This window comes from Rattus norvegicus, chromosome 9, assembly GCF_036323735.1.
Source record: "Rattus norvegicus strain BN/NHsdMcwi chromosome 9, GRCr8, whole genome shotgun sequence".
Lineage (NCBI taxonomy): Eukaryota > Metazoa > Chordata > Mammalia > Rodentia > Muridae > Rattus > Rattus norvegicus.
The window spans coordinates 115,372,068-115,398,986 of record NC_086027.1 but is presented as its reverse complement, the minus strand read 5'-3'; the positions used below and the strand labels follow the sequence as shown (position 1 = coordinate 115,398,986).

Below are 26,919 nucleotides of genomic sequence, written 5' to 3'. Positions count from 1 at the left end.
TACATCTTGGCTGCCTGCTGCTTCGTGTCTCTGTTGTGGGCTGGGTATGGTCAGGCACTCAAAAAAATATTTGTCGAGTGAAGGAAACCTTTCTGATATCGCAGTGCGAGCCTGGGCCAGGATGAAGCGTGCTGCATGCTACAGACATTGTATTCATGCTCCCCCCGCCTCTCTGTGCCCCCCTTTCTCTAGCTACAACACACACAGCTTGGAGGTTGGCTGTGCAGCCACGGAAAGCGGGGGGGGGGGGAGTTAGAAAATACTGAAGTTAGATTATCACCAGACAGTAATACTTCGTCAGGTTCCCGAGTCACCTGACTTCTCTACTTTCTTGCCTCCCCTATTTCAGAAGATGTAAGGCTTATATCACGCCTATTATGCTCCATTTATGCACTTGAAACCATCCGGGCCTTTGCTTTGTTGAACGAGATAAATATATTACCCCGATATTGAGATCAGACCTTCTGATGTGGAAATTGCTTCCAAAGATGACTCAGGTTATTAAATGACACCTCTCTGAATCACTGCCCTTGTAGACTCGTTTGCATAAGGACATTTAGTTCATGCATAACAACATTTGAGATTCTGCCTGCCCTCCACCATATTAGTCTCTTTTTACTGTACCCTTGTACGGGAGCTCAAATTGGCATTAAGGCTTAGCTAGACGTGGACGATTCTTTGAACTGTGTTCATAGACACATAGGTCAGGGATCACAGGCACACTCCATCACATGTGTGTTGATGGTGATTAATGGGGTTCCACCAAGCGTAAGGATGACTCTGAATCTCTGGCCAGAATTCCAACCTTTATGTAAGTTGCTTTTTTGCCCTCCTGCTGTTTTGAGTACAAATAAACTTTCTCGGCGAGTGCCGAGGAGAGGATAGAGGCGAAGGAGAAGTGAGGGCCTCAGTGGAAAAGTTTTTCGGGTAGAGAGCTAGAGACTCAAATTGTGTTTCATGAGGTAAACATGGCCACTGTGGGTTTGGTTTTAATAGTGATGCCTTCATTATTTCAATGGCGTTTTCATCAAATGAAAGGAAGAATTGAACACAGTCCGAGAATGCTAAGGTTAGGATTAGAAAGAAGCACAGGTGGGCGGGGACTGGTGGGAGGAGCATTTCTAGGACAGACTATCTGAGCATTTGGATAAATCTTCAAACTGTACTAGAAGAAAACCCACTGGACAGAGGAGAGGAAAACAAGAAAAGTTACTATCACTTCTCCCTGCTTGGGAGAATCATGAGGAGCCCAGCTGTGCGTGCGTGCGTGCGTGCGTGCGTGGCTGCCTGCGTGCGTGAGTGCCTGCGTGCCTGCCTGCTTACCTGCAGCTATACCCTCACACTGAGCATGCTCAGGACGGTACTGCCTAACTCAGCAAGCTCAGGAGAGCCACCGCTATGGGGCTATGGGCGTATGTACAGATCCCTTGACTAGAATCCTTGTGTCTCCTGAGTTCCAGATCGCACCGCTTTGGTAGTAACTGCTGCAGGTGGTAAAGCATTTCCTGCTCGTGTGTCTTGGCTGTGCTTAGTTTTGTGGTGTGCTCACCAACATATGAGCCCGCTGGGTTTAGTTAGAATAATAAACACACTGAAGAGAGACTTCAAATATTGTTAAGAGTTCACAGGAAAATGATTCTTGCCTCAAAGAAGGCCTCAGCCAGGGACTTAACTTGGTCCAGACATTGAGTATCCTGCCTTCAAGACTTCAAGTTGGTTGGCCTCTTTGAGGCTGAAATCCAATGGAGAATGACTGTTGGCAGTGAGCAAGCTAAGTCATATTAGTGTTCGAATCAATACTTCTGCATCTAATCCCTATGTCTAAACAACTCAAGTCTGAAGATGGTTGTTGGACTTGGCATGCTACAGCCTTGTTGCAGTAAAAATTTAAAAAGGGCACGACCAGTTCCCGTGAGTCACTGCTCTATGCTGGCCCCCTGCACTCTCGGACCCAGACGGCGTTAGTTCTGGAACTGTAGGGCCATATAAAACTAACATTAATTTATCTCAGTGGCGGCTGGCTCTGGTGTGGCACCATGCCACGTTAGCAGAGCTATCTTTTAGGCCTAGCGGTCTCTACGTTCCCATTGCTAATCGCCCTGGCCAGTCTGAGCCACCCAGGAACTCTGGTCCCAGCTACCCAGTAACATCAAGACTCACCAAGCTGTAACCCAACAATCAGATTTATGTGTTAAATTCTCAATCTACCATACATCCACAGAATAAATCCACTGCCAATTAATAAAGATAGAAACCTCCCATCTAGACAAAATAAAATTGACCTAGTCCACCTGGATAGGAATCATCTTTTGTCGTCTCCATCTTGATTCCCCTGGCTCCTCCTCCTCCATGCTCCTTCCTAGACTTTTCCCCGCCCACCCTTCCTTCTTATCCAATGATAGGCTTCGCCCTATCCTGGGCCCACCTTGCTGCATAATGACATCATCCTACACAGCCTGACATGAGTATTAATAGTAAGATGGCTTGGCAGATAAAGGCACGTGCCACCAGGGCTGACAACCTTAGTTCAGTGGTACAAAGGGAGAACTGACTCCTATCGTCCTCTGAGTCCACAGGTGACCACGGAGGCCATCAACCCCAATTAAAAAATATATATATATATACATATATATATGTATATATATATATATATATATCAGACATCGTAGGTGTTGGTTGGGTACCAAGTGTTTATTCAGCAGACAAGTGATAGTGTTCAAGAAAAACAGAAAACAAAACTTTAGATTCAACATTAATTCTGGCCACAGACCTCAGCTGCCAGAACCTGTGTTGTCCACGGGTGCCAGGCCTTTCCTGTGTGTATGTGAATGAAGCCCATCTATTAGGTTTCCTTTCTCATAACCACTTTGCATGGGTTTTCTGAGGTAGACCTGGTTTTTACACAACAAAGCAGACCTGTGCCAGAGTGTTCTGTGCACACTCGTATTGCATGTTGCTTGGGAGTAAGTGTATCAGGAAAGCCTTCTAGGCCTGGAGTTTTCCCTGCGGGAGTGCCCCACGTTATCAGTTTCAACGTGTTTAAAAATATGAGTGGATTCTATTTCTCCCTGTCAGTTCCAGTAATTCATCTTGTGAGGAATATATCTCTTTCATATGAACTGGGGTTTCTTGGCATAGAAATTCAGAATACGTCATTATCATCTGTTTTCCATTTGTAGGTTTTAGGGATCGTCTTCTCTTTTCTTTCCTGATACTGATGGTTTTTATCTTTTCTCTACTCCCATGACTGTTCCCAACATGATCTTGGAGCTGGAGCCTGTCGGCCCAGCACCAGCCTTTCTATGCTAGGCTCTGCCCATGGGACTGTTTGAGATTGGCCCTGTATGGCTGATTGAGACCCGAAGTTGGACAGATATCTGAGAACAATATAAGTGCTGGTGTGTGTGTGTGTGTGTGTGTGTGTGTGTGTGTGTGTGTGTGTGTGTGTGTGGAGGGCTTTGCTTTGGCTCAAAGTTTCAGCTCATGCACCTTGCCCTGGTGACCCTGGCCTGTAATATGACAGAGCATCAGGGTAGAAGCCATAGCGATCCTGAGGCCCACGGAGGGATCCAGAAAGAGGTTCAGAGAAGATAAGATCCTGAGGACACCCATAGTGACCTACTCCCTCAGGCTGTGTCCTTTGCCCCAAGTTTCGAGCATGCTTCCAAACCCCACCATCAATGGGGATCAAGACTTGAACATATGAGTCTGCCCAGGACATTTCACATCCAAGGCATACTCTTACTGCACAAGTCACCTTTTCCCTTTCTGCATTTGCAGCTCTTCACTCATGCGTGTGTCCCTTCTGGTCTTGTCTTGGTGCTGCATACTCTCCCGTGACTGTTCTGCCAGTCTCTATTAACCTTGTAACACCTGCTACATGTAGGTGACACAGAGGTCTAATGCGCTTCATTGAGTGTGATCATCCCGGCATCCATAGGATTAACATTTATGGGGTACAGTAGTCTACACTTTGACTTCCACTGTGTCCTTATAGTTTCAGTGTATTTCTGTGGAGAGTGGATGTGTGTGGTTCCTGTGCCCTTAAAGTTACAGTGTATTTAGTGTGGGCAGTGGATGGTGTGGTGCCTGTGTCCTTACAGTTACAGTGTATTTAGTGTGGGCAGTGGATGGTGTGGTGCCTGTGTCCTTACAGTTACAGTGTATTTAGTGTGGAGAGTGGATGGTGTGGTGCCTGTGTCCTTACAGTTACAGTGTATTTAGTGTGGAGAGTGGATGGTGTGGTGTCTGTGTCCTTACAGTTACAGTGTATTTAGTGTGGAGAGTGGATGGTGTGGTGCCTGTGTCCTTACAGTTACAGTGTATTTAGTGTGGGCAGTGGATGGTGTGGTGCCTGTGTCCTTACAGTTACAGTGTATTTAGTGTGGGCAGTGGATGGTGTGGTTCCTGTGCCCTTACAGTTACAGTGTATTTAGTGTGGGCAGTGGATGGTGTGGTGCCTGTGTCCTTACAGTTACAGTGTATTTAGTGTGGGCAGTGGATGGTGTGGTGCCTGTGTCCTTACAGTTACAGTGTATTTAGTGTGGGCAGTGGATGGTGTGGTGCCTGTGTCCTTACAGTTACAGTGTATTTAGTGTGGAGAGTGGATGGTGTGGTGCCTGTGTCCTTACAGTTACAGTGTATTTAGTGTGGGCAGTGGATGGTGTGGTGCCTGTGTCCTTACAGTTACAGTGTATTTAGTGTGGGCAGTGGATGGTGTGGTGCCTGTGTCCTTACAGTTACAGTGTATTTAGTGTGGGCAGTGGATGGTGTGGTGCCTGTGTCCTTACAGTTACAGTGTATTTAGTGTGGAGAGTGGATGGTGTGGTGTCTGTGTCCTTACAGTTACAGTGTATTTAGTGTGGGCAGTGGATGGTGTGGTGCCTGTGTCCTTACAGTTACAGTGTATTTAGTGTGGAGAGTGGATGGTGTGGTGCCTGTGTCCTTACAGTTACAGTGTATTTAGTGTGGGCAGTGGATGGTGTGGTGCCTGTGTCCTTACAGTTACAGTGTATTTAGTGTGGAGAGTGGATGGTGTGGTGCCTGTGTCCTTACAGTTACAGTGTATTTAGTGTGGAGAGTGGATGGTGTGGTGCCTGTGTCCTTACAGTTACAGTGTATTTAGTGTGGGCAGTGGATGGTGTGGTGCCTGTGTCCTTACAGTTACAGTGTATTTAGTGTGGAGAGTGGATGGTGTGGTGCCTGTGTCCTTACAGTTACAGTGTATTTAGTGTGGAGAGTGGATGGTGTGGTGCCTGTGTCCTTACAGTTACAGTGTATTTAGTGTGGGCAGTGGATGGTGTGGTTCCTGTGCCCTTACAGTTACAGTGTATTTAGTGTGGAGAGGGATGTGTGTGATGCCTGGTACTTTAAAGTTATAGTGTGTTTCCTATTGATGTGTGTGGTGTCTGTGACTTTTCAGTTACAGTCTATTTCCTGTGGGTGGTGGATGTGACTGCTGTCTGTGTTTTACAGTCACAGTGTGTTTCCTGTGGGTGGTGGATATGTGTAACTGTAGTCGCCTACTGTTTCCTCTTCTCATTTCACCCCAATTTTTCTGGCCTTCTTTTGGATTCTTGAAATTTTTTTTATTCTGTTGTATCTTGTCTTTCATGATACATCTCTTTGTTCGGTGCTTTTATACTTTGCAGTACCAGATCTCAACTCTCAGTATCATTTTCACATACAATGGAAGATCCTGATGTCTTTGTGATTTCTTTTTCTTCACTGTGAACTGTTGGCTGCCATCACCCTACAATGCACTTAACCGCATCTGTCACACACTGTACAATGCATCATTGCTATTTCTGTTTTAAGTCACTCTTACTTTAAAGAAATAGGAAGCAAGAAAACAGTTTCTTTCTGTGTCTGCACCCCCTTCACCCAGTTTTGATTCTCTGGTGTTTATTCCAAGTTTCCACTGAGTATCATTTTGCCAACACTTAAGAAACTCTCTCCAACCCTTCATGAAGGGCAGAGTGGCTGCCTGTGTGACCTCTGTGCTTGTGGCTATGTCTAAGACATTATTTATCCAGTCTTTATTCCATTGGATGTAGAATTAGAAGCTGAGCCATTTTTTTCCTTTCAACCCTCTAGAGGTGTCTGTCTGAGTTTCACTGCGACTTCCTCTGATGTTGCTTTATGCTCCCCCTTCCCTCGTCCTTGTGTCCTTGTGGGCGGTTTCTCTGTGTCAACTCTGTTGCTTCTGGTATTTGTTCTCTATTTGTTTTTCAGTAGGGTATCATGCAACAAGACACCTTGTCTTTTTTTTTTTTTTTGAGTTCATTGAATTTCTTCAAGTTGTGATTTATAATTTTCAACAGATTTGGGGTGGGGGTTTTCAACCACTATTTTTTTAAAATTTGTTTCGTACTCTAGGTCCTATTCAGGACTCCATTAACAGGTCCATTAGATTATTCTTTGTCCCACAGGTCACCGGGAAACTCTTCAATTTTTCCAATCTTTCCCCTGCCCCTTGTCTGGATGTTTTTACATATTGTTTAGTCTTCAAATTTATTGGGCTCTTATTTTGTGGCTATTAATGGACTGATAAGCCCATCTAATATATTCTTCATTTTAGACACATCTTTCCTCTCCAGAGAGTCTCAGGGTTCCCATCTCCCAGCTGTCCCCCCACATGTTTCTTTTTTAGGGGTTTTCGTAATCTGAGTATGTTTACACTTGTGCTTCAATTTGCTGGTGCGTGAGGTCCTCCATCCAGCTGTGTCTAAATTCCCGCGACTCTTCCCTTCTTCCCTTGCATGGGAGTTATGTTTGCTTGGAGTGCTGGGCCTGTACTCTTCTTGTTACTGTTTAGTGCAAGATAACTGGAGGTTTTGTTTTCTTTCCATTAAAGTGTTTAGGGCAGACCTAGACTAGCCTTTCAAGAGATGACCCAGCTTCACCAAAGTAGACTTCTGAGGTCATGACCTAAAGCCCCAGACTCTCTGACAAAGACTTTCTATTCCAACTGGACAAGGCTTGCATGTCAGCCAGGGAAAGGGGGCTCAGGGGGGTTGCTGAACTTATAGAAACTCATTTGTTTTTTTGTCAGACTCCGTAAAGTTGACCCTGAACATTGTGACCTGATATTCAGCCCCAAACCCAAGGAAATGCCATGTGGATACTTGAGCTCTTTGTCTGCCTTACTCCTTCCTGTCTGGCACTTGGTGCTTTCCCTCGCAGATTCTTTCTGCCTGAGCCTCCCAGAATGCCACTTCGAGTCCCCAGCTGGAGGAGACCACGGGTGTTCTTGGGTTTGGTCTCCTGTGCAGTTGGAGCCTCCTGTCAGACAGAGAGAAAGCTGGAATTAAGGCCCTTCTTGGTCCCTCCTCTCTGGACCTCATCCTGTACTTGCTGTATCTGATATCTGTAAACAGTTTCTTAGAGTTAATCTGGTTTCATAGTTGTTTATAGTTGAAAGGACAAACTTATCAGTTTATGAGGACATGCTGAGTGTCTTCTAGACATTAAGGCACCCTCGGAGACTCTCTACGGAATAGCATTGGAAGTCACTGGATGCAGGATCGCTTGTACTGAGAGTGGACCCAAGACTGTGGGGTCACATCCCAGATAGGTAAGGGGGGTTTAACGGTTGGGAGGTAAGGGACAGCTTGGAACTCCCACTCTTTCTGAGACCCTCTCCTAAGTAACTTTCATGTATCAGGTATGTGGATCGGGGGCAGCTTGTGTGTTTAGACTCTTCCAGTTGTAAGAAGGAATCTCCTATTGTATGGGTGTTAATATCTTCCTCAATCCGAATGTGTTGTTTGTTTGTTTTTGTTTCTTCTATATCTGAGCTGCCGACTGAGGATTTCTAGAAGCACTCTGTTAAGAGTTTTTGCATTTATAGTGTATTTAATTATCACCATGACCTATCAACCTGGTCTCTTTTACTCATGGAGAAAGCACAGTTCAGAGGGATTGAGAAGTTTGTCTTGAGATCATACAGCTGGAAGTGGTACAGCCAGGATTTGAACCCATGCCCTTCTTGTTTTTGAGACAAAGTCACATATATCCCAGGGTGGCCTTTAGTTCGCTGTCGAGCTGAGGATGATCTTCTGGTGCTCTTGCCTCTGCCTCCCAGGCGCAGTTGGTTACAGACCTGTTCCACAAGGTCTCGTTTTATATGGTGCTAAGGATGGAACCCAGGGCTCATAACTATTAGGCAAGCACTCTCCCAGCTGAGCTGCAGCCTTAGATTGTGTGCTTGGCAAATTTGATATCAAATTTGATGTCCCTCCCTTATCACATGCTACCTTTGTGCTATGGTGATTTCTGTCTGTCTTCTTAGTGTTTGAGTCAGTTGTAGAATATGAAGGTTAACTTGCCAGTCTGTGTCTTCCAAGCACAGCCGAGCCTCCCCACGGCAAATTAGAATGGAGAAAAAGAGCAAGAGACACTGTCACTGTTCTTACCTTAAAAAAGAAATAGCCCTGTGCACTCATGGAATTATGTGCCATTGAAACACTTCTCTGTCGAGATTGACCCCTCGGTGTGACTTTGTTTTACCCGATTTATTCCTTATACAGGTTAGTCACCAGAGCCAGGTAGTAGGAAAGTTTTACTCAAAATAAAGGCAGCACCCAAGAACAAGGAAAACCGTTTTTTGTTCTTTTGTTTTTTTATTGTGAAGTGTACATACCTGGGATCTGCGAACGGCGTGCACTGTGTTCTGTGATATTTGTTCCTTTATTGTCAGACCTATAAAATTCTCTTCTCCTCCAAGACAGATTTTTATATGTTCTGTCCTGTAGAAAACATTTATTTAGTACTAGCAATGTTAGATGCTCTCCAGTTATTAATAGATCGCATTGAAGTAACGCGTGCATAATGACAAAAATGGCCTACCCTGAAGTCATCTTCTTAATTCACTTAGGTACAGTGCAGGTCTTGATTAAGTGTGTCAGAATGAGACAGAAAAGGATTTCTACTGCAGCTACCTGGCCACAGAGCAGCATACCCAGCTTCTGGGTACTTTGCAGAGCCCCAGCCTCCCCTCCCCTAGCCTCAGGCTGAAGTTCCTGTTCTGGAAGGCAGAGTTGGTGCCACTCTTCACATTCCTGGAGCAGAGTTCACAAACTCTGTGCACTTTCCAGGCCGGAAGCTAAATGTAAGCTGAGAAACCCAGGAACCGCTCAGAATCAATTTCAGAACTCCTGTAATCATTCAATTAAAAAAAAAAAAAACGCCTCTGGGCGTTTGCAACTCAGAGGGAGAGAAGAAAAGGGAGGAGGAAGAGGGGGATCCTTTCATCTCTGAGCAGGTGAGCTCAGAGAGCAGGTCCTTGTGGATGACAGAGAATCTCCTGACGCTTGTTTCTTTCTGCCGCTGAGGATGCTCTCTGTCTCCTTCCACACGTGCTTGCCCTTCCACAGAGGTGAGCCCCTGGCTTCAGTGGAGCCTGGTTTTATCTCACCACCTCCATTTGTTCTTTGGAGACACATATCATGCTCAATCTGTAGAACGTTTAGGTATAAGGTGCAACCAGTTCTTTTTATTTGGGAACTGAATTGACGTCATTCAGAGTTAGCAATTATAAATATTTATTTTCCACTTTTACCACAAACAAGGACTTAATGGGACTGGTTTCATCTTACCTTAAAATGGGGGAGCCCGAAGAGTCCAGGGGAAAAGAGTTAGACTGGGAAGTTTTCTTCCTGAGAAAATAAGAGACCCACCTCCTCCCCAGAAGTAGGGAACACGGTATCACATGACCTTTTCATGCAAACACTGTGAAATGTGTCCGATCTCTCTTAGTCACATCAAGTGGACAAATACCCAGTGAATCCACTGTCTTCCTCACACGTGGTTTCATGAGTAGCATCAAGGAATGTGTCTGCTGTAGTGTCAGGCAGTAAGAAGAAGACCTGAACTATGTATTGATCATATGCCCTCTTCTCCCCCAGCACACTTGGATCAAACATTAGTAAGGGGATCATAAGAGCCGCAAGGGACCCAAATCTTTATTCTTCATGTCAGGGTAATGCTCTTAAAAAAATCAGTGAGTCTCCTGGCACCCTCTCCGGGGTAGACAGGGCTCCAGAGAGCAAGCTTTGAGGTTTCACAGAAGCAGGCGAGAGAAACTCGAAGGTCAAGTTTTCTTCAGTGAGTTAACTCACACGGGAGCGCTGCACCTACGAGGTCCCTGAATGCATTCCTCACTCGACTCCACAGAACATGCAGTCCCGTGTCATGTGGACAGGTCCTGGGGAGCGTGATATTATTGAGCAAGATGATTCCTGCTCAGAAAGACACAAACCGCATGCTCACTCTCACACGCTAGCTCACACGCTGGCCCTGCTCTGTGCTGTGTGCATGTGGACAAAGTCTCACAGACGCTAGGAAGGAGACCAACAAAGGGCAGCAGGAGGTGACCAAAAAGTATGGGGGTGGACATAGGAGAGGAGAGGAGAAGGGGGCGGGAGGTCGTAAGGGGTCAGGGGTGAAGGGGGAGATGTGCAGGAAGGAGAATCACTGAAATTAACTTTGTTTAAAAATCGCAACGATATCCAAACTTTACACTAAGTAATAAAAATAAAAGTGAACGTGCAGCTCTGATTTTGAAGTTGTTTTCAAAATCTTTTCCTCTCACTTCCCCTGGGATTTCCTCCATGGACGCGACTGTCTGCACTCATTCATCTGGTGTGGGTACATCTCATATCCCGTATTCCGGACACCTGAGATCTACTCTAAGATTTTAGAGCTCAGCTTGCTTAAAAAAAAAAACAGCTTTGGGACATTTGCACATCCCTGATGGGGACATCTGAAACTGGAAAGCCAGACTCAAAGGGCTGCTCTAAAGGTTCTAGTTTTTGGAGCCGTTCGGATTTGGGGTTTTCAGATAGATGCTTAGCCTGAACTCACGTCAATCAGACTTCGACTATCAGTCGAACACTGCCTGGTTTTGTCAGAAACTATGCATTTATGCTCTCATTCATTTAACTGCAACTTATTTACTATCCGCTGACATGTAATAGACACTGGGGCTGTTAAACTGGATAGCAAGCGAGCTTTCTACCTCTCCCTAAACCTTCATGCTCTTGGGGCAGTTGAATAGGGCGTAATCAAAAATACCATTTTTAATTAAAATACTTTTCTTTTTCCTGTGCTGGGAATGGAACCCAAGTTCCAGAGCAAGCTAGACAAGTGCTCTACCACTTAGCTACAGCTCTGGTCTACATTTTTTGAGAGGAAATAACTTTTAAAAATCTAGCTATTACTGTCTGATAAGTCAGTAACAATAGACAGGAAGTTAAGCATCATGCTGTAATTACAGGATGATTGTGTGTTCCTGTGTGTGTGTGTGTGCATGTTGTGTGAGTGTATGTATGTGTGATTTGCATGTGAGTGTGTGTGTATGTGTTGTGTAAGTGTATGTATATGTGTATGTGTGTGTATATGTGCATGTGTGTGAATGTGCACTTGTATGTTGTGAGCATATATGTATGTATGTGAGTGTATGTGTGCATGTGTGTGTGTTGTGTGAGTGTATATGTGTGTATATGTGCATGTGTGTGAATGTGTGCTTGTGTGTGTTGTGAGCATATATGTGTGTATGCATATGTGTTTGTGTGTTGTGTAAGCATGTGTGTGTGTGTGTGTGTGTGTGTGTGTCTGTGTCTATGTCTGTGTCGCTGGGGATGGAACCCAGAGCTTTCTGCATGCCAAGCCTGGTTTTCCAGTCTGACCTTAGATGAGCCTAAGCATGAGGTCTTTTGCATTCCCTCTTCACACTTCTCACGGTGGCTTTGCAGAGTGCCCGCTATTAGTCCCATGAATTCAGGTGGAAAACAATTGAGGTCCAGAAGAGACTGAATTGTGTCAGGGCTTTAGAAGCTTTCAGTGGCAAAGCCCTCTGCAATCAGACCCCTACCTTCTGACCATAGGCACAGTTTGTGTCTGCATTATGGCTCCGCACATATTGAATTAATCAGCCACAAATTCTTTCCCTTCTACATTTCACATTAAAAGTCTGAAAAGAGACACGCTTCTATATCACAAGACATCCAGCTTTTGCCTCTGACTCTTACAGAACTTCTAATGGAGCCCGTGTCTACTTAGGGGAAGCATGGCTCTAGATCTCAGCCTTTGCCCACTGCCACGCTTCTCCAGATCGGCCTTCCGACTGCTAATTGCACTTTGAAAGTAAGTCTTCCTTGGGGAAATGGATGGAAGTTTGAGCTGAGACACAAACAGGAAGACAGTGAGGCAGCGTTTGTCTGGCAAGCACAACCTCCTTAAATAGCTGAAGCAAGAATCAGTCGTCCACAGAGCCCAGAGACACCACTGTCCTTTGTTCCTAGGCCACAGGGTCCAGCCCTGCTGGTTCTGTGGGCACAGGGCAGCACTTGGTGGCGTGTGGTGAAGGCTGGCTGGAGATGGCTTCTCTGCCTCCAGGTCATGAGGGCACAGCATGGTAGAGCTGGACCCTGCCTCTCTCAGAGTGCTGTCCAAGAGATTTTGCCCTGCTGACCGGTAAGTCTTCCGAGGCTTCTAACAGCATCGACTCAGGCTTTGAACTCCTTTCTGCGGTTTTAAAAGAAGGAGCAAAATTGGCTACAAGGGCTGTTTGTGGAGTCTGGTTTCCAGTGGATGCTTTGGTGGCTCTGGTGATAACCATCTTGGTAGTTTATAGGTACATCGTGTGATGATTGTAAATTGTGATTTTTTTTTAGTCCCTTAAAGCAGGTTGTCTTAAGATTTTATGTTATTAGTTATTAGTGAGCTGTTAATACTTGGTCTAGAAAGAAACACAGTAAATCTTGGTGCTCTAGAAAGAAACACAGTAAATCTTGGTACTCTAGAAAGAAACAAAGTAAATCTTGGTACTAAATTGAAAGACCAGTTTCTAATAGATTCTTAGCAATGAATGTCTTAAAGGCTCTCTGTTCCAATTTCCGGTTTAAGGTGAGTGGCTTGAAACAATCTAATCCAATCTTCCCAGGTAGCTGTCTAATTTTAGTAATATTTACTAAATTGACGCCATTCCTCAGGCCAGGTGTTTCACCCCCGCATGAAAGTACTTTCTTCTCTAGTCAGGGTAACAAGCCTTTATTTCAGTTCTGGGACAAAGGACATCACTATCCAGGAGTGGCCTTGGCTCTGGTCCCACAGAAGGTGGATGGGTAGGGCCTTCATTCTGTGCTGCTCCACAGGGCAGACTTCTGCCTTGGGGTTTGGGACTTGGAGTTTGGGTGATGGGTATCTGTTCACTGCATCCTACCTTTCTTTCCCTGGCCTCTGCCTCGCTTCCTGTGTGCAGGCTCCTCCAGATCAATTAGTGAAACCCAGGCCTACTGAGCTTAATTGTAGGGACTTTAGATCCAGAAGCACAAACGCTGGCTCTTCTCGGCACACCTTCCAAGGTCCTGTCTGCATTGTGTACAGGAGGGCACAGGGCTCAGGGGAGGCAGAACAGCCGAGGGTTTGAATTTCATTTCCTTTAAATTACATTTGAATCCTCTGATGGCGTGTTAGTTTTTTCTTTTAACTTACACACACTATCTTTATATTTTAAGAACTGCATCCAACAGTGACTTTGTTTTAAAATTATTCTAAGTAGGGCATTTTGTAATCCAAAAGTAAAGCACCTTCTTTTTGGAGTCTCCCAAAGTGTAGTAGGAATCCCCCCCACCCCCTTGGTGAAATATTGCTTGGTTTATAACATGAGGAGGGTAGGGTAAATTGTATTAGTGCTACCCAGTCATAAACAAACGCAACTGAGAATTACAGGACCAGGGTGCCGTAAACATTTCCAGCACGAGCCTAGGATGGGATATCAGCTTGAAGCCTTCATTTTTGAAAATGACGACTAGCATTAAATTCGTTAACTTTAATGACTAAAATCATGAGGAGAAAAAAAAGACTCATGCTCCTGGGCATCTCCTAACAGGACCCCTTCCTTAAGTCTTTAAGCAGTAATGAATTTGCTTCACATGGGCCTTTTCTCACATCTGTGCTTCCGTATATAATTACCACTGCCTTCCAGCCGCTACCTTGGGACAGGAGTGTCCGACTTCTACAGACAAAAAAGGCCCCTGCTAAACTGTAAGCTAAAGGAGTCGTCGACTAGCAGCTAAGCTAATCTAAAGCAAAATATGACTCTGCGTTTTGATCTGGAGATGTAAACAAAAGAAGAGAAGAGTGGGGGTGGGGCAGCACCACCCTCAGGTACCTGGGGGGGACGGGGAGAGCTTCTTTTACAGATACAAGACCATGGCACAATAACAGGGCTTATTTGCCAAGAGTCCACCTGAATCATAAATAAATAAATAAATAAATAAATAAATAAATAAATAAATAAATAAATAAATAAGCAAGCAAGCCTGTAAGACAAACCAGAAGGGATTCCTGTAGCTCTCAAAGGTAAGGGAATGACTAAGTCAGGTTTTACCGGAAGGCCCGTAATTTGAGCTGCCTGCAGGAGTGCAGGTTTTAATACATGATTAGAGCTAGAGCATAGAGGACCTTAGACCCCTGCCCGGGAACCTTCTGAAAGATGAGGGTGAAACAGTTCAGTGGAGAAGGGCAGTTAGGGCATAGGAGTCAGGAGAGAGAGAGCTGAGGTGCTTGGAGCTCTGGTAATATTGGGGCTCGGCTGTAAGACCAGCCAGAGAAAGACGATTGTACTCAGAACAATCGCCCCTGCAAGTATCTAGGCAGAAGAAAGGAGAGGCTGGAAAGGGAGCTGTTTCTTAGGCGCAGGGAAGCCTGTGGAGTATTTAAGGAGAAAGACAAAAGATTAAAAAACAAAGCAAAACCACGCTGGAGATTGCTTGGCAGGTTGATCAGATGGACACTCATTGTTAAATGACTTCGGTGACACAAAAACAATAGGCTTGGACAAAACCCACTTACTAGACAAATTTCAAGGAATAGGCAAGTAAAGGTGGGCCCTGCGGTCTAGGAGGATTAACCTGAGCCCTCTGCACTGGCCAGATGTGTTTAAATGAATACATCCTTATGCACGCTCACGGCAAAATCGGAGCCCAACAGGTAAGCCTATTGCCTTCTTGGCTCCATCCAGGTCCCACCAGAGTAGACTTCCCAAGAACCCAAGCTTCCGACACAGTGGTGATTTGGAGCAGAGGGAGCCCATGGTTTGTTTAGCAGGATGACTGTTGAGCATGGTCCAACTGGCTTTGTTCACCGAAACGGTATCAGACTGAAGCCCAGAGAAGTAGATGGTGCAGATGGCCTGGCCCTGGTTTTCATCCTGCTTCACTCTGGGCAGAATGCCTTCCATCGTCTTGGGGAGGAAAACTAGGGGTAGAGGGGGGCTTGCTCAGCACTCTGGAAGGCACTTTAGAGTGTGCCCAAACTTCCAGAACCTCAGCAATGTGGAGAGATCCGTAGTGACCTTAGAATAGTCTAGGCAGGGTCTCTAGCAAAGACTTTGGAAGCGGAGGCCCATTTATTTCTTATTCACCGTGTATTTATTTCGGTGTTTTTCTTTTACCCATTGTTTCTTGCTCCCTTCCTCTGTTTCTATCTGCCCCCCTTCCTCCTTTTATCCCCTCTCCCTCCCTCCCTCCCTTCCTTTCCTTTTACAGTAGAGTTTTGCCAAGCTGGCCTTAAACTAGCAATCCTCCTGCTTCGGCCCCCAAAGTGCTGGGGTTACAGGTGTACACCCTGTACCTGGCCTCGGAGCTTCTTTCATAGTAGAAAATGGAATGTGTGTCGTTCTTTCCTTTCCAACTTTGCCACCCATGAATAATTCAGGAGGAATGAGTCTGCTTGTTTGCACTGTGAGGACATCACAGTCTTGGTCCTCTGATTTCTCCCTGCAAGCTTCTTCTTTGACAACATTAACCCACACCCCTCCTTTTAAAGTTATTCTGTAGCTAGCTATCCCATATCCCTAAGAAGGAATTTATCCCAAAGTTCATTCTAATCTGCAGTACAGAAGCAAGCAGAATCAGCATCAGGCAAACCCGTGGCAGACTGCTTTTGAGAAACAGGGTAACTTCCCAAGGGTGAGAGGTGCCTGAGATGTCAGAAGAGTTTGGAAACGTGGGGGTTTATGGAATTGGTAGGGGTGGGTTTTAAATGCCATGCTGAAACGGGAAATGTGAGACTAAAAGCTTGCTGCAAAGTATTCTGTGGGTGGTTTATTTCGCTTTGCTTGCTTAATTTTGTTCTATTAGAGTAATCTGCTAGTAGTCTCTAGGCTTGTTTAGAGCTCAGGATACCCAGAATGCCCAGGTCACAGGCATGCACCCTGCCTCGCAGTACACTCAGCCTTGGCTTTGAGAAGTGCCGATTCGATTCTGGGGGTGAAGAGGGTAGGCTAGAAAGAGGAGGAAAATCTGAGAAGTGTCTGGACTCCCCCCAAGATTCCAGCAGAGCCCTTTGCTCCTCCCTCTACTTTCTGTGCTTGCTTCTTTCCAAATCGCTATTTGAAAAATAAATAAATTAACCCCCCAAGGTAATCAAGTCTTAATCAAATGCGGCCGCTGGCTCACTTTCGGCTCTTCCTGGGAGCTGAGCTCTTGGCTCCTTCTTGCTTCTGATCCCCAAGAAGCAGCTCATTTGGGGACGGGTGCAGTTCATAACAAACCTCCCTAGGTGTGTAAGGGAAGTGCCACGAGCATTTTACAAACATGGTTTCATTAGTCTCCGTTCATGGCCTTGAAGAAGGCTTGTAGGTGAGGAACCTAAGAGTTTAAGGGTCTGGCTCAAGTTAGTATAATTTCCAGCATCAGGTCAAGGAGAACCGGAAGTTGGATTGGGTGCGCTTTCCTACACCGAGCCGAGCGGATGATCCAGTGTGTTCTCTGTGGCGTAGAGGTAGGAGAACGTGGAGGCGCTGTGGCAATAGTTGCGGATCTTTCCATTCTCCACTGAGGCTGCTTTCTGGCATTAACGAGTCTCCTGTGGGCTCCGTTTTTAGTCCTCGTGTTTCAGTGCTGTGTAACTTAGGGCTTCCTGTGTGCTAGTTGTTAGCAATCACACCGCTGCTGAGCCGCACCCAAGCCCCAGCCTCTCTGTTCATTATTTCATTCTGTATCTTGAGAGAGAGTCTGACTGCGGACTGTCTCCAACTTAATTGAAAGACACGAAGTCCGTATTTAATTCTTTTCCCATATTGCTCTCTCCAAGGACCAGGTGATCTGTTTTTATCTCCCTCCAACTCGAAGCTCCTGTCTGTGGGGCCATGGTGTCTGCTTTGAGAGAAGCCAGCAAAGGGATCACAATCTCATCAGAATACAATAAAGGGACCAGTCCCTTCTTAACTTCCAAGTGGATTCTTTGAGCGTTTTCACTGATCTGCTTACAATTCTAATGTTTACAGAAGGCTTGCCCCTCTGGTTTATCTGTTGATCCCTGGGTCTGAACCAGGTCCACATTCTTCCCCCTCCTCCCTAGCCACAGGCAACCTTTGTTACTCCCCTGAAGATTAGAGTGCTAGGGTCTCCCATTCAGCATCCTTGTAATCTCCTAGTTTGCAAGGTATCTTCTTCAGTGCTTTGTTCCATTTCCTAGGCTAGCCTGCTCCGCTGGGCTAGCCTGCTCACCTGCATAGACTAGAAAGGGCTGACCTTCATCTGCAGTCCTTGTCTTTAACATGGATAACTGATTATCCAAGACACTCAATGTTTCTCTGGAGCTTCTGAATTTCTCTAGAACTCTTTTCAAGTTGGCTTGGTTTTTTTCAGCTTCCACCTCACAGATGATTTTTCCCTGAAGTCATCGGCCTGATGACATCCACCCTTCAGTGGGCTTCCCAACATGGAATCCTAGTTCTACTGTACCCAAGACAGCTATGTCCTGACTGTACAATATCGTCAACTGCTAATGCTTTTGTCTTAATAGGTGTGAGAAAGGTTGCTGTTGTGTTTCAGAGAAAAATAGATAGCGGTTTGATATGCTAAAGAATGGAGCTTTGTGTTATGAGGTCAAAGCTTAGAGAATTTATGACCCTTATGATCAGCGTGAAGAGCTTTGAGTAAAAAGAGGGAGGGAGGATAAAGGAAAGCAAAACAAAGCAAGAAAGCCACCAGTCTGAGGTAGCATCTGCTTGGCATTGTCTTGCAGTGCAGTGCACACTGGGAGGTCTCTGGATGTAGATTCTCCCTAAATCTTTAACTGCATAATTTAAGGTGGATTTAAACAGCACCTGTGCCTTAGCACTTGCGATGTTTCCATTAATGTCAGTGTCAGAAGAGTGGGACGGGTTTGCCTTTGGTCTGTTGACCAAGTATTTGTGTGGTCTGGAGAGAAGAGCAGCTCGTTCTCAATTCATTTCTTACTTTAGACTCTCCGGCTGTTCTTTGGAATTTTGATAGCCCATTAATGATCTCCAGGTTTCTCCTGAAGTCCTGTGTGTCTCAGTTCCCGTGCCTTAAAGACCTGCATGACCCATAATTGTCTAGTGGTATCTGCTTTCAGTAAGAAGAAATCACTTGCATTGTTCATTCATGAGTAGATTTTTGGCAACAGCCACTGCATGAAAAACAAAAATACTTCAAGTAGTCAGTGGGAAATTGTCCAAAGTGTGGCAGAACCCTGGCGCTGAGGTCCGGCTGGCTGCCTGGTCCTGAAGTGCAGTTTGCAATGTTTCCATTATCTGGTGATGTGTGTTTAGGCTGAGGTGAACTTTCTGGTTGCCTTTGTTTTTGTTTCTATAAAAGAAATTACAATAGTATCTACAAGGTTTCTCATGGGATGGTAGAGCATATTCAACAGGTGTTCATCCATTATAGCACACTGTAGAGGTTATAATAACAATTCCCGGACACTACCAGACCCGGGCTGTGGTCAGTTTCTCAATTTTATTGTTTTCGAAATGCTTTATATGACTTTCCTAAGAATAGTACAACTCTCTCTCTCTCTCTCTCTCTCTCTCTCTCTCTCTCTCTCTCTCTGTGGTGTGTGTGTGTGTGTGTGTGTGTGTGTGTGTGTGTGTGTGTGTGTAGAAACCTAGGTTGTCCGTCATCAATTACTGTCTGCCTTGATTTTGGGGGTCAGTCTTTCGTGGCCTGGAGCATGCCAGGTAGACCAGTTGTCCAGATCCATCTCCGAATGTTTTCTTTATGTTTCCTGGGCTAGCATTTTACCAACAGAGTTATCCTTCCCCCAACTCCCATAGCTGAGGAATATGGAACCATCACAGGATATTGCTCTAATGGATTTGGGAAAATATACTAATGGATTCACAAAGCCTTATTATTCCATCTGCTTGTTTTTTCACCAGATAAATGGGTTTTCCTTCTTGTTTGTTTTCCAGAATCATAAAAAAATTGGTATTTGACTTCCAAATAGAGGCTGGCTACGAGCTCCTCAAGCAGCCTTTTCATGAAGTCTGTTCTCATTCTGGAATGGAGGTCATTCCATTGCTTGCCAGTGAAAACATCTTTCTGTCCTTATACAGTGTTTTAAATGTCTTCCCCATAATCATGAAATCTGTTGGGGGATAGTTAAAAATCAATTTGTCAAGTCTTGTATAGACTTCTGATAATTTTTTTTAGTGCTTCAAAATTGCTCTGACCCATGTCCATCTAACAGTATTCTGCAGAAATCTGGCCATCCTTGCTAAACTAATGTAAATATAAAACACCAAAATGTCACGAACATTGAAGCAAAGGGTCCCTAGCTTAAGTAAGGAGATTCTCACTCAATGGTTGAGTTCTTGTTTTACATACATGACTAAGCCCCGGGCTCAGTCCCTAGCACTGTAAATATACAGATATCTAGATAGATGAATGGATGGACAGACAGACAAACAATTGCAGTCTGACACTGGAGAGGAGTCATAGAGAGAATGGAACGTGATTTCTGTTTCCCACAGTAAGTAGCTGTACTGAGTATGTATGGCTTAATGTCCCTCTTACCTCTCAACTTGGGCCCAGCACCATGTTCCATGGTTCATGTTCCTCTAGGGAGGGCTGCAGCTTGGTGAGAATGAACTGAAGCTATGAACCATCCCAGTGCTAGGTCAGAGATCAGGTAAGACCATGCACAAGTCCAGACAGCTGACCAAAATTGCTGAGTCCTGTTCAAAAGCCAGATTGCCAAAGCTGCTGCCATTGGATAGAATTTGACCTTAACCAAATAGTCACTTATAATATTGAAGCAGTTCAGGCTGAGAAAAATCAATCAGCCTCGTGATGCACATGAATTTCATGGTCACAGATTGCAATTTTCTTTATTTCTTGTGGTATAATTTATATTCTAATTCCAACCCCTATAAGTAGACTGTGGAAAAATTTAATGTAGTCTTAGCCACAGCTAGACAGGTCTATCCAATTTAGCTCTTTGGATATTACTGCCGGATGAAACTCAGGAATAGTAGCAGTTTTACCCCCTGTACCCCACCCCCATTGTCCCTACGTGGTCCAGGCTTCTCTGTCATCTGACTGAGATCCCTCTGAACCCTGACCTAATGGAATTGGATGCATTGTCCTTGGGATAGAAGTGGGGCGTTGCCCAGGCATGGTGGCTTCTGCCTGGCTTTCAGTTCTGAGCAACTCTCTCCTTCCTCCCTCATTTCTTCCTCCCTTCCTCCCTCCTTCTCTCTCATTAACTGTTCTTTAGGCAGTGAGAAGAACCCTGAGACCCATTGCTTAGCTCAAGCTGCCTCTCTACCTATTCTTCTTGCTCCTATTAATGGCATGCCAAATGTCACTGAGGTCATGACCCCTCTTCATAAAGAAGGGAGGCAGTCAGCAAGTATCTTACCAGATTTCCTTGAGCTCTGTGGGCACGGAGGACCCAAGTCTCACCTGGATGTAGGACACTGAACACACACTCTAATTTTTTCCTCCACATCTTTCTTCCCCTCAGTGTGTGGGGCGAAGGGGTATAAAAACTGACACCTTTGATCCAAATCTCCCCTTAGCACTATTTTTATCTTGCAATTCAACCACAACTAAGAATTTAGATATAGATTTTTTTTTGCTCATTGTTTATTTATTTATCTCTTTGTGTAACGTTTTACTCTCAATTCTTCCTGAGGCAAAAATCTGAACCAGCCATGTCTCATCTCTTAGAACATGCTGTGTTAGTCAGGGCTTTCTTGAGTCACAGAACTTCTGGGATGTCTCTCTATATTGAGGGGATTTATTGTGATGCCTTAGAGTCTGTAGTCGAACCACTCCAAAAATGTTCAATTGTGAATGGCAAGTCTAAGGATCTAGTAGTTGCTCAGTCCCACAAGGCTAGTTGTTTCAGATGGTCTTCTGTAGAAGTAGCTTTCAACAGCCTTGCTGGCAAGTCAATGCAAGCGGGAGATGGAATCTTCCTTCTTCCAATGTCCTTATGTAGGTCTCCAGCAGAAGGTGTGGCCCAGATTAGAGGTATGTACCACCATGCCTGAATCTGGGACTTGTTTTGTCCCAGGCTGATCTTGAACTCAGGTCTCCTTGTCTCAGTCTCCTTGGATTAAAGGTGTGTACTACACTGCCTGAGCCTAAGCTTTTCATGGCCACTGTGCCTCAAAACCTTCCTGCCAAGATCCAGGTCAGAAACTTTTGTCTTTCAGCCTCAAGATCGGGATCACAGGTGAGCCCCCCAGTTCTGGATTGTAGTTCATTCCAGATATAGTCAATTTGACAAGGACTAGCCATTATACATGGCTTTAGAGACTCCTGTGAAGGATGAATTGGCATCAGTACTCTGTCTTGTCACCAGGGCAGCCAGCCCCTGATCTGACTCATCAGCTTGCAGAGTTTCTCATTCTCAAAATTCTTAGCTGGCTTAAAAGTCTTCCCCAGCGGGGTTGGGGATTTAGCTGGTAGAGCGCTTGCCTAGGAAGCGCAAGGCCCTGGGTTCGGTCCCCAGCTCCGGAAAAAAAAAAAAAAAAAAAAAAAGAACCAAAAAAAAAAAAAAAAAAAAAAAGTCTTCCCCAGCTCAGCAGGTCTCTGGGCAGGGCTCTTCCTCAGTGGTTGGGGAAGATGCATTGATTTTAGCTTTGTAACAGTAGTGACTTTCTAATAATGGGTTTTAAGAAGCAAACAAACACTTTTCTTTTCTTCTGTTATGTTTATTGGTGTTGTTTTCCTTGAGGTGAGATCTTGCCATGGTGACTTCAATTTCTCAGGCTCAAGCTATCTAACCTCGTACTTGCCTGGGGCTACAGATGAGTACCACCACGCCAGGCTTCCATGTTCAATGAATTCACAAGAACTTTGATTAGAGAATCAATAAGGAATTCCTTTCAATTATGTATGTAGTATGCATGTATATGTGCATATATGAATGAATGATTGTATGTATGCTTGCATGCATGTATGCATGTATGGATACATGTGTGTATGCAAGTATGCATGTTTGTATGAATGAGTATATTTTATGCATGCATGCAGGTATGTATGCATGTATTTATGAATGAGTGTATATTTGCATGCATTCATGTATGAAGGGATGTGTGTATGTATGCATGCATGTATGTATGTATGTAGGAATGTGCGTGTGTGTGCAAGCCCATGCCAGTGGGACCTACCAATTTGTGCATTCTCTGTCCTTTCCAACAGCCATCTGATATTGAAAATGCTTGGGAAATACATGCCTATACTGAATATATGCATTCCGTTTGTCTTGGCATTTCTGTCTCCCCAAATGATACCATTGAACAGCTATCCGCATGCATTGACATTGCACTGGGCAATAGTTATAACCTAGAGATGACTTAGAGTATGCAGAGGATCTATGAAAATGCTGTGACATTCAGTGTAAGGGACTCAGAACACCACAGAGCCCTAACACCCACAGAAATACCCAGAACCAGTCATCTTCATAGTGTCCATATGTTAATTATACATAATATTTATATGCAGCTGATATTGCATGTATATTTGATAAAGCATAGAATTTATATGTATATAATTAAGTAACTATGTATCTAATACACACACACACACACAGATATGTACACATGCTGGCATTTTGTTCAGTTTTCATCTCTGTAATGAGAACCTTGAAAAGGAACACTTAGAGAGAGTGACAGATTTACTTTGGCTAAGGATTTCAAAGGTCTCAGACTATAGCTGGCTGATTTCATTGGTTTAGGACTGTGGTAAGGGACAATTTCAAGGTGGAAGAGTATGCGACAGAAGGGAGGCTGCTCACCTCGAGGTAGTCAGTAGTCAGAGCAGTGGTGGGAAAGGGTCTGGGGACAAAGTTTTCAAAAACACCCTCCCCCTCCAAGTGACTGGCACTTTGTAATGGCTCCTTCAGATCGAACTAGTGAATCGATCATCGGAGATTAGAGTCCTTGTGGTAGGGCTGACTTCTTGGTATGGTAGGTGGACCTGAAAAGATGCGAGCCCTTTGGGAAGACATTTCACTTCCTAACCAAAACATGTCTGCCGGGTTTCCGATTATCTACTCAGCAATAGTACTTGCTGGTTTGTATTTCCGTTGGTCCGTCCTATCCTGAAGTTCTACCAATGACTGCATCTAAATTCTAAAACACCACCAACAACCTAGAGGCTTCCACACAAAGTGCACGAGAGGAGAATGACCTCTGGTTTCCTTAGCTGGCTCAGACTAACCCGCCTGTCCTGTTTCTGTCCTGTTTCTCCAAAAGACCCAAGGGAGGCAGTACTCTACCGGCTGGCGCTGGGCTGCTAATGGTTTCTGAGCACTTCTCCTATGCCTTTGCCTAGGGCATTCATCTTAAGAGCTGACCTTACTCATCAAGCCCCTGGAGGTTCCTGACTCCTTAAGCTCTGGAGAAATGAACACAGGCACATAGGCTGATGGACGCTTTCCTCACCTCATGCTGCCCTTTGAACCAGTCCGGGTTCTCTCTATGTGAAAGATATTTATGTTTAACCCTAGGAAATAATAAATTGCCTAGTGAGTCTGAAGTTCCTTGGTTGGACAGCCTCCTTTGTTCCCCCTCCCCAACTGCCCCTTTGGTTTCTAGGTGGATGGAAGGGCCTGGGGTAGGCAAGGCCTTTACCCAAGATGCTCTTAAATTAACCATGCTTTCCCATGACCAGTCCTGCTACTCCTGTTCCTGTTCCAGCTTTGAAATTTAGTCTTCAGTCCTGTGATCCTTAAACCTTTCCTTTTTTTCCTTTTTTTCCTTTTTTTTGTGGACTTTGATTCAGACCAATCACATCCTAGGAGCCAAGTGAGCCTCCCAGGAAAGTCTTCTCCATTCCCCTCCCTGAGTTTGCTGTCTGCTTCCCCTCAGGATTCAGGAAGGAGCCGATGTGACTACAGATACCTAGAGCAGAGCTCCCTGAGCAGACTTGCTGCTACTGGCCTGTTTGGACAGCATAGCATTCTGGGAGTGTTGTCAGGAATCTGGAGTCTTGTCTCATACCTTGGACTCCTGACTCACTAGGTTGACAGGAAGCACAGCTTGAGGCTAGACCCCCTTCTCTGGGACAAAATATCAGGAGCGTCACAGGGTTTAAGCTGTCCACTGGAATGCCAGGACTTTCATTCTGTGGGAATGTATTAAAACACCTTGAGAAACATCTGTGTCTCCTCTTCTACTTCTAGTCTCTTCTCAATCTTTCCTGCACCTGAAGTCAGGTTCAAATTCCCTTCTTCCTGTCCATCATCCCTATAAACGCATCCGCTGGAAACTGCTGCTGTAGGTGTAAAAGATACAACAAAGAACAAAGTGGCACATCCCTACCCTTTCCAGGATGATGTCACATCTCACAGTCAGTTTCAAGACCCAAGGAGTCCATACTGGACAGTCATGGGAGCAAAGGCCAGAGTTAATGCCTGGTGAATGTTGGGAAGTCTCTCTGTAAAAATCCAGTATTAGTCATGTTTGGGAAGCTTAACTCAGCCTCGGATTGTGGTTCCAGTATTTAAATGTTTTTCTGGTGTTGTTTTTGACAGAGAACAGCGTCTCTGCCAGGATATCTAGTGGCCCACAGAGTCAAAGCTCTCTGTAGGAAGACAGCGGCAGATGGGAGGGCCTGGAGAAGCTAGAACCTAGAGAAACGAAGGGGTGGACATAAAGCTCGCTCCTGTCCAAAAACACAAGAAAAAATAAAAACGGATCGTAGCCTCATCAGCTATTTTTGATATTCATTTCAGTGCTTGTTAAATATTTTAAGCCTCCTTTCAGAAGGGTGTTCACATGACTTTCCAATTAGTTCCCCTCTTTGGTCTTTGAGTACCTGTAAACAGCACTCCCTTTCAAGCCCCCGTGTCAGTCACATAAATAAAATTACTCAGATGCCAAATCACCCAGGCAGAAATGAAGGAAAGACGCTTTATATTGTTAAGATATTAAAGGAAACCTTGGCTTAGGACCATGAAGAATAAGCCATTTTCTTTCACGCCTTCATTCATTGGTCAGATCATTTCTTCATTCAGACCAGGGATGATGTCATAATTAAACCCCATCCACTTCTTCCTGGGACGTGAGATGTGTCTACCTCTGCGAATTCTTGAACTTTGAGCATCCTTTCTCCGTCTCTGTCCCACTCTTCCTTCCTTGGCCTGAAGGTACCTCACACTAACTCAGACTGCTTCCTGTTCTCTGTTCTCCGTGTTTGTCATCAGCTAGAACTCAGACAAACTTCTGTACACCTTTGTAAAAGTGACTGCCCTTGCTATGCGTGGCCTTTTTATTCTAAGGTTCCTGGCATGCTGTAACCCAGGGAAGAAAAACAGACAAACCAACCCATAGGTCTGAGAACTCCAAGGCAAGGAGAAACAGGAATGAACCTGGGTGCGGATTGGAGCTGAGACTGAACAAGGAATATCGGTAGTTTGTTCTCCTGGTGCCTAAACACAGCCCCGTTCACAAGATTGACTTTATTGCTCTCTGTTAATATTAGGAAAGAAGAGGATCTAGGTCAAAGAACAGCACACGTAAGGAGGTTATTATAGATGCTTATCTCTCACAATCATGATATATGCGAGTGCTGACTATATGTATATGTCATATAATATATATTATTTCTTTTTTAAAAATATTACTTATTTGTTTTTATTAATATGAATATACTGTCACTGTCTTCAGACACATGGGAAGAGGGCAGCCGATCCCATTACAGATGGTTGCGAGCACCACATGGTTGCTGGGAATTGAACTCAGGTCCTCTGGAAGAGCAGTCAGTGCTCTAACCACTGAGCCATCTCTCCAGCCCTGTATTATTTCTACGTGATACATGTTGAAGACTTTTTTTTAAAAAAGGAACACTTCTCTAGGAACCAAGCCCTATTTGGAATAATGAGAAAATTTTGTTTGTATGAAATACAGCAGTTGGGAAAGAAATACATATCTTTAAATGGATGGGGGGGCTGAGCAAAACGGTATTTTGACATCGAATGAGCAGGGAATAAATCTAGAATTATTCACCTTCACCAGCCGAATTGCACAGAAAGCTCTGTTGCCCCGCAGTCTTTATATTATAAAAACATCCAGTGTGCTTTCCTTTTTCATTTGTAGTGTTTTGAGAGCTAGCCTCCAACCCACCATGTAGCCCAGGTTACCCTCAGAGGCCATCAGCCTCAGCCTTCTTTGATTTTTCCCTGTCTTTCCTTTGGTTTTTCTTTTTTTAAGCACGGAGATTCTTAAAAGTGTTATTCTGCATGCTTAAGGGATGATCGGAGGGAATTTCCCACCTATGGTAGAGTTGAAAGGGAATGTGTGTACATCCGGTCGGAAGGAGCTGTTAACAGTGTTTCCGAATGGAAACGTCAACTGAAAGGCATCTCTTATTACCGTTTGTTTATCTATTTACTTATGTTTGCCCGTTTTCACTTTTCCAGTCTCCCTGTCAATGGAAACGAAAAAGAGATTTCTCTCTTTGAGGACGTGGCTTCTGCCTGGGGCAGAAGGAGACACTCTCTCAACAGTTCTTGGCATTGTGTGGCTTCTCCAGGGTATGAGTCAGGCAGATATTTTTTTAAAAAATCATAATTTTTAAGAGTTCTGGTGTGCACTGAGTGTGCTGGTGCCTGCCCTGTGGCCTCCCGTTTCCCTCGGTATCA

The 26,919-nt window shown here is 44.7% G+C and overlaps 1 protein-coding gene across 3 annotated transcripts in view; it reads left to right on the top strand.

Annotated features, from left to right (window-relative positions):
• The window catches only part of Arhgap28 (Rho GTPase activating protein 28), a 166,941-nt gene that overhangs the window by 45,803 nt on the left and 94,219 nt on the right, over nucleotides 1–26,919 (top strand). Inside the window, exon 1 of one of the 3 annotated variants that reach the window (XM_006245626.5) lies at nucleotides 11,156–12,477. The exons of the other annotated variants lie outside the window; for them this stretch is intronic. Within the exon in view, the coding sequence (XP_006245688.1) occupies nucleotides 12,416–12,477 (62 nt within the window). The 5' untranslated portion in view covers nucleotides 11,156–12,415. Of the gene's footprint in view, nucleotides 1–11,155; nucleotides 12,478–26,919 lie in introns of those variants that run through there. 3 annotated transcript variants of the gene reach the window in all.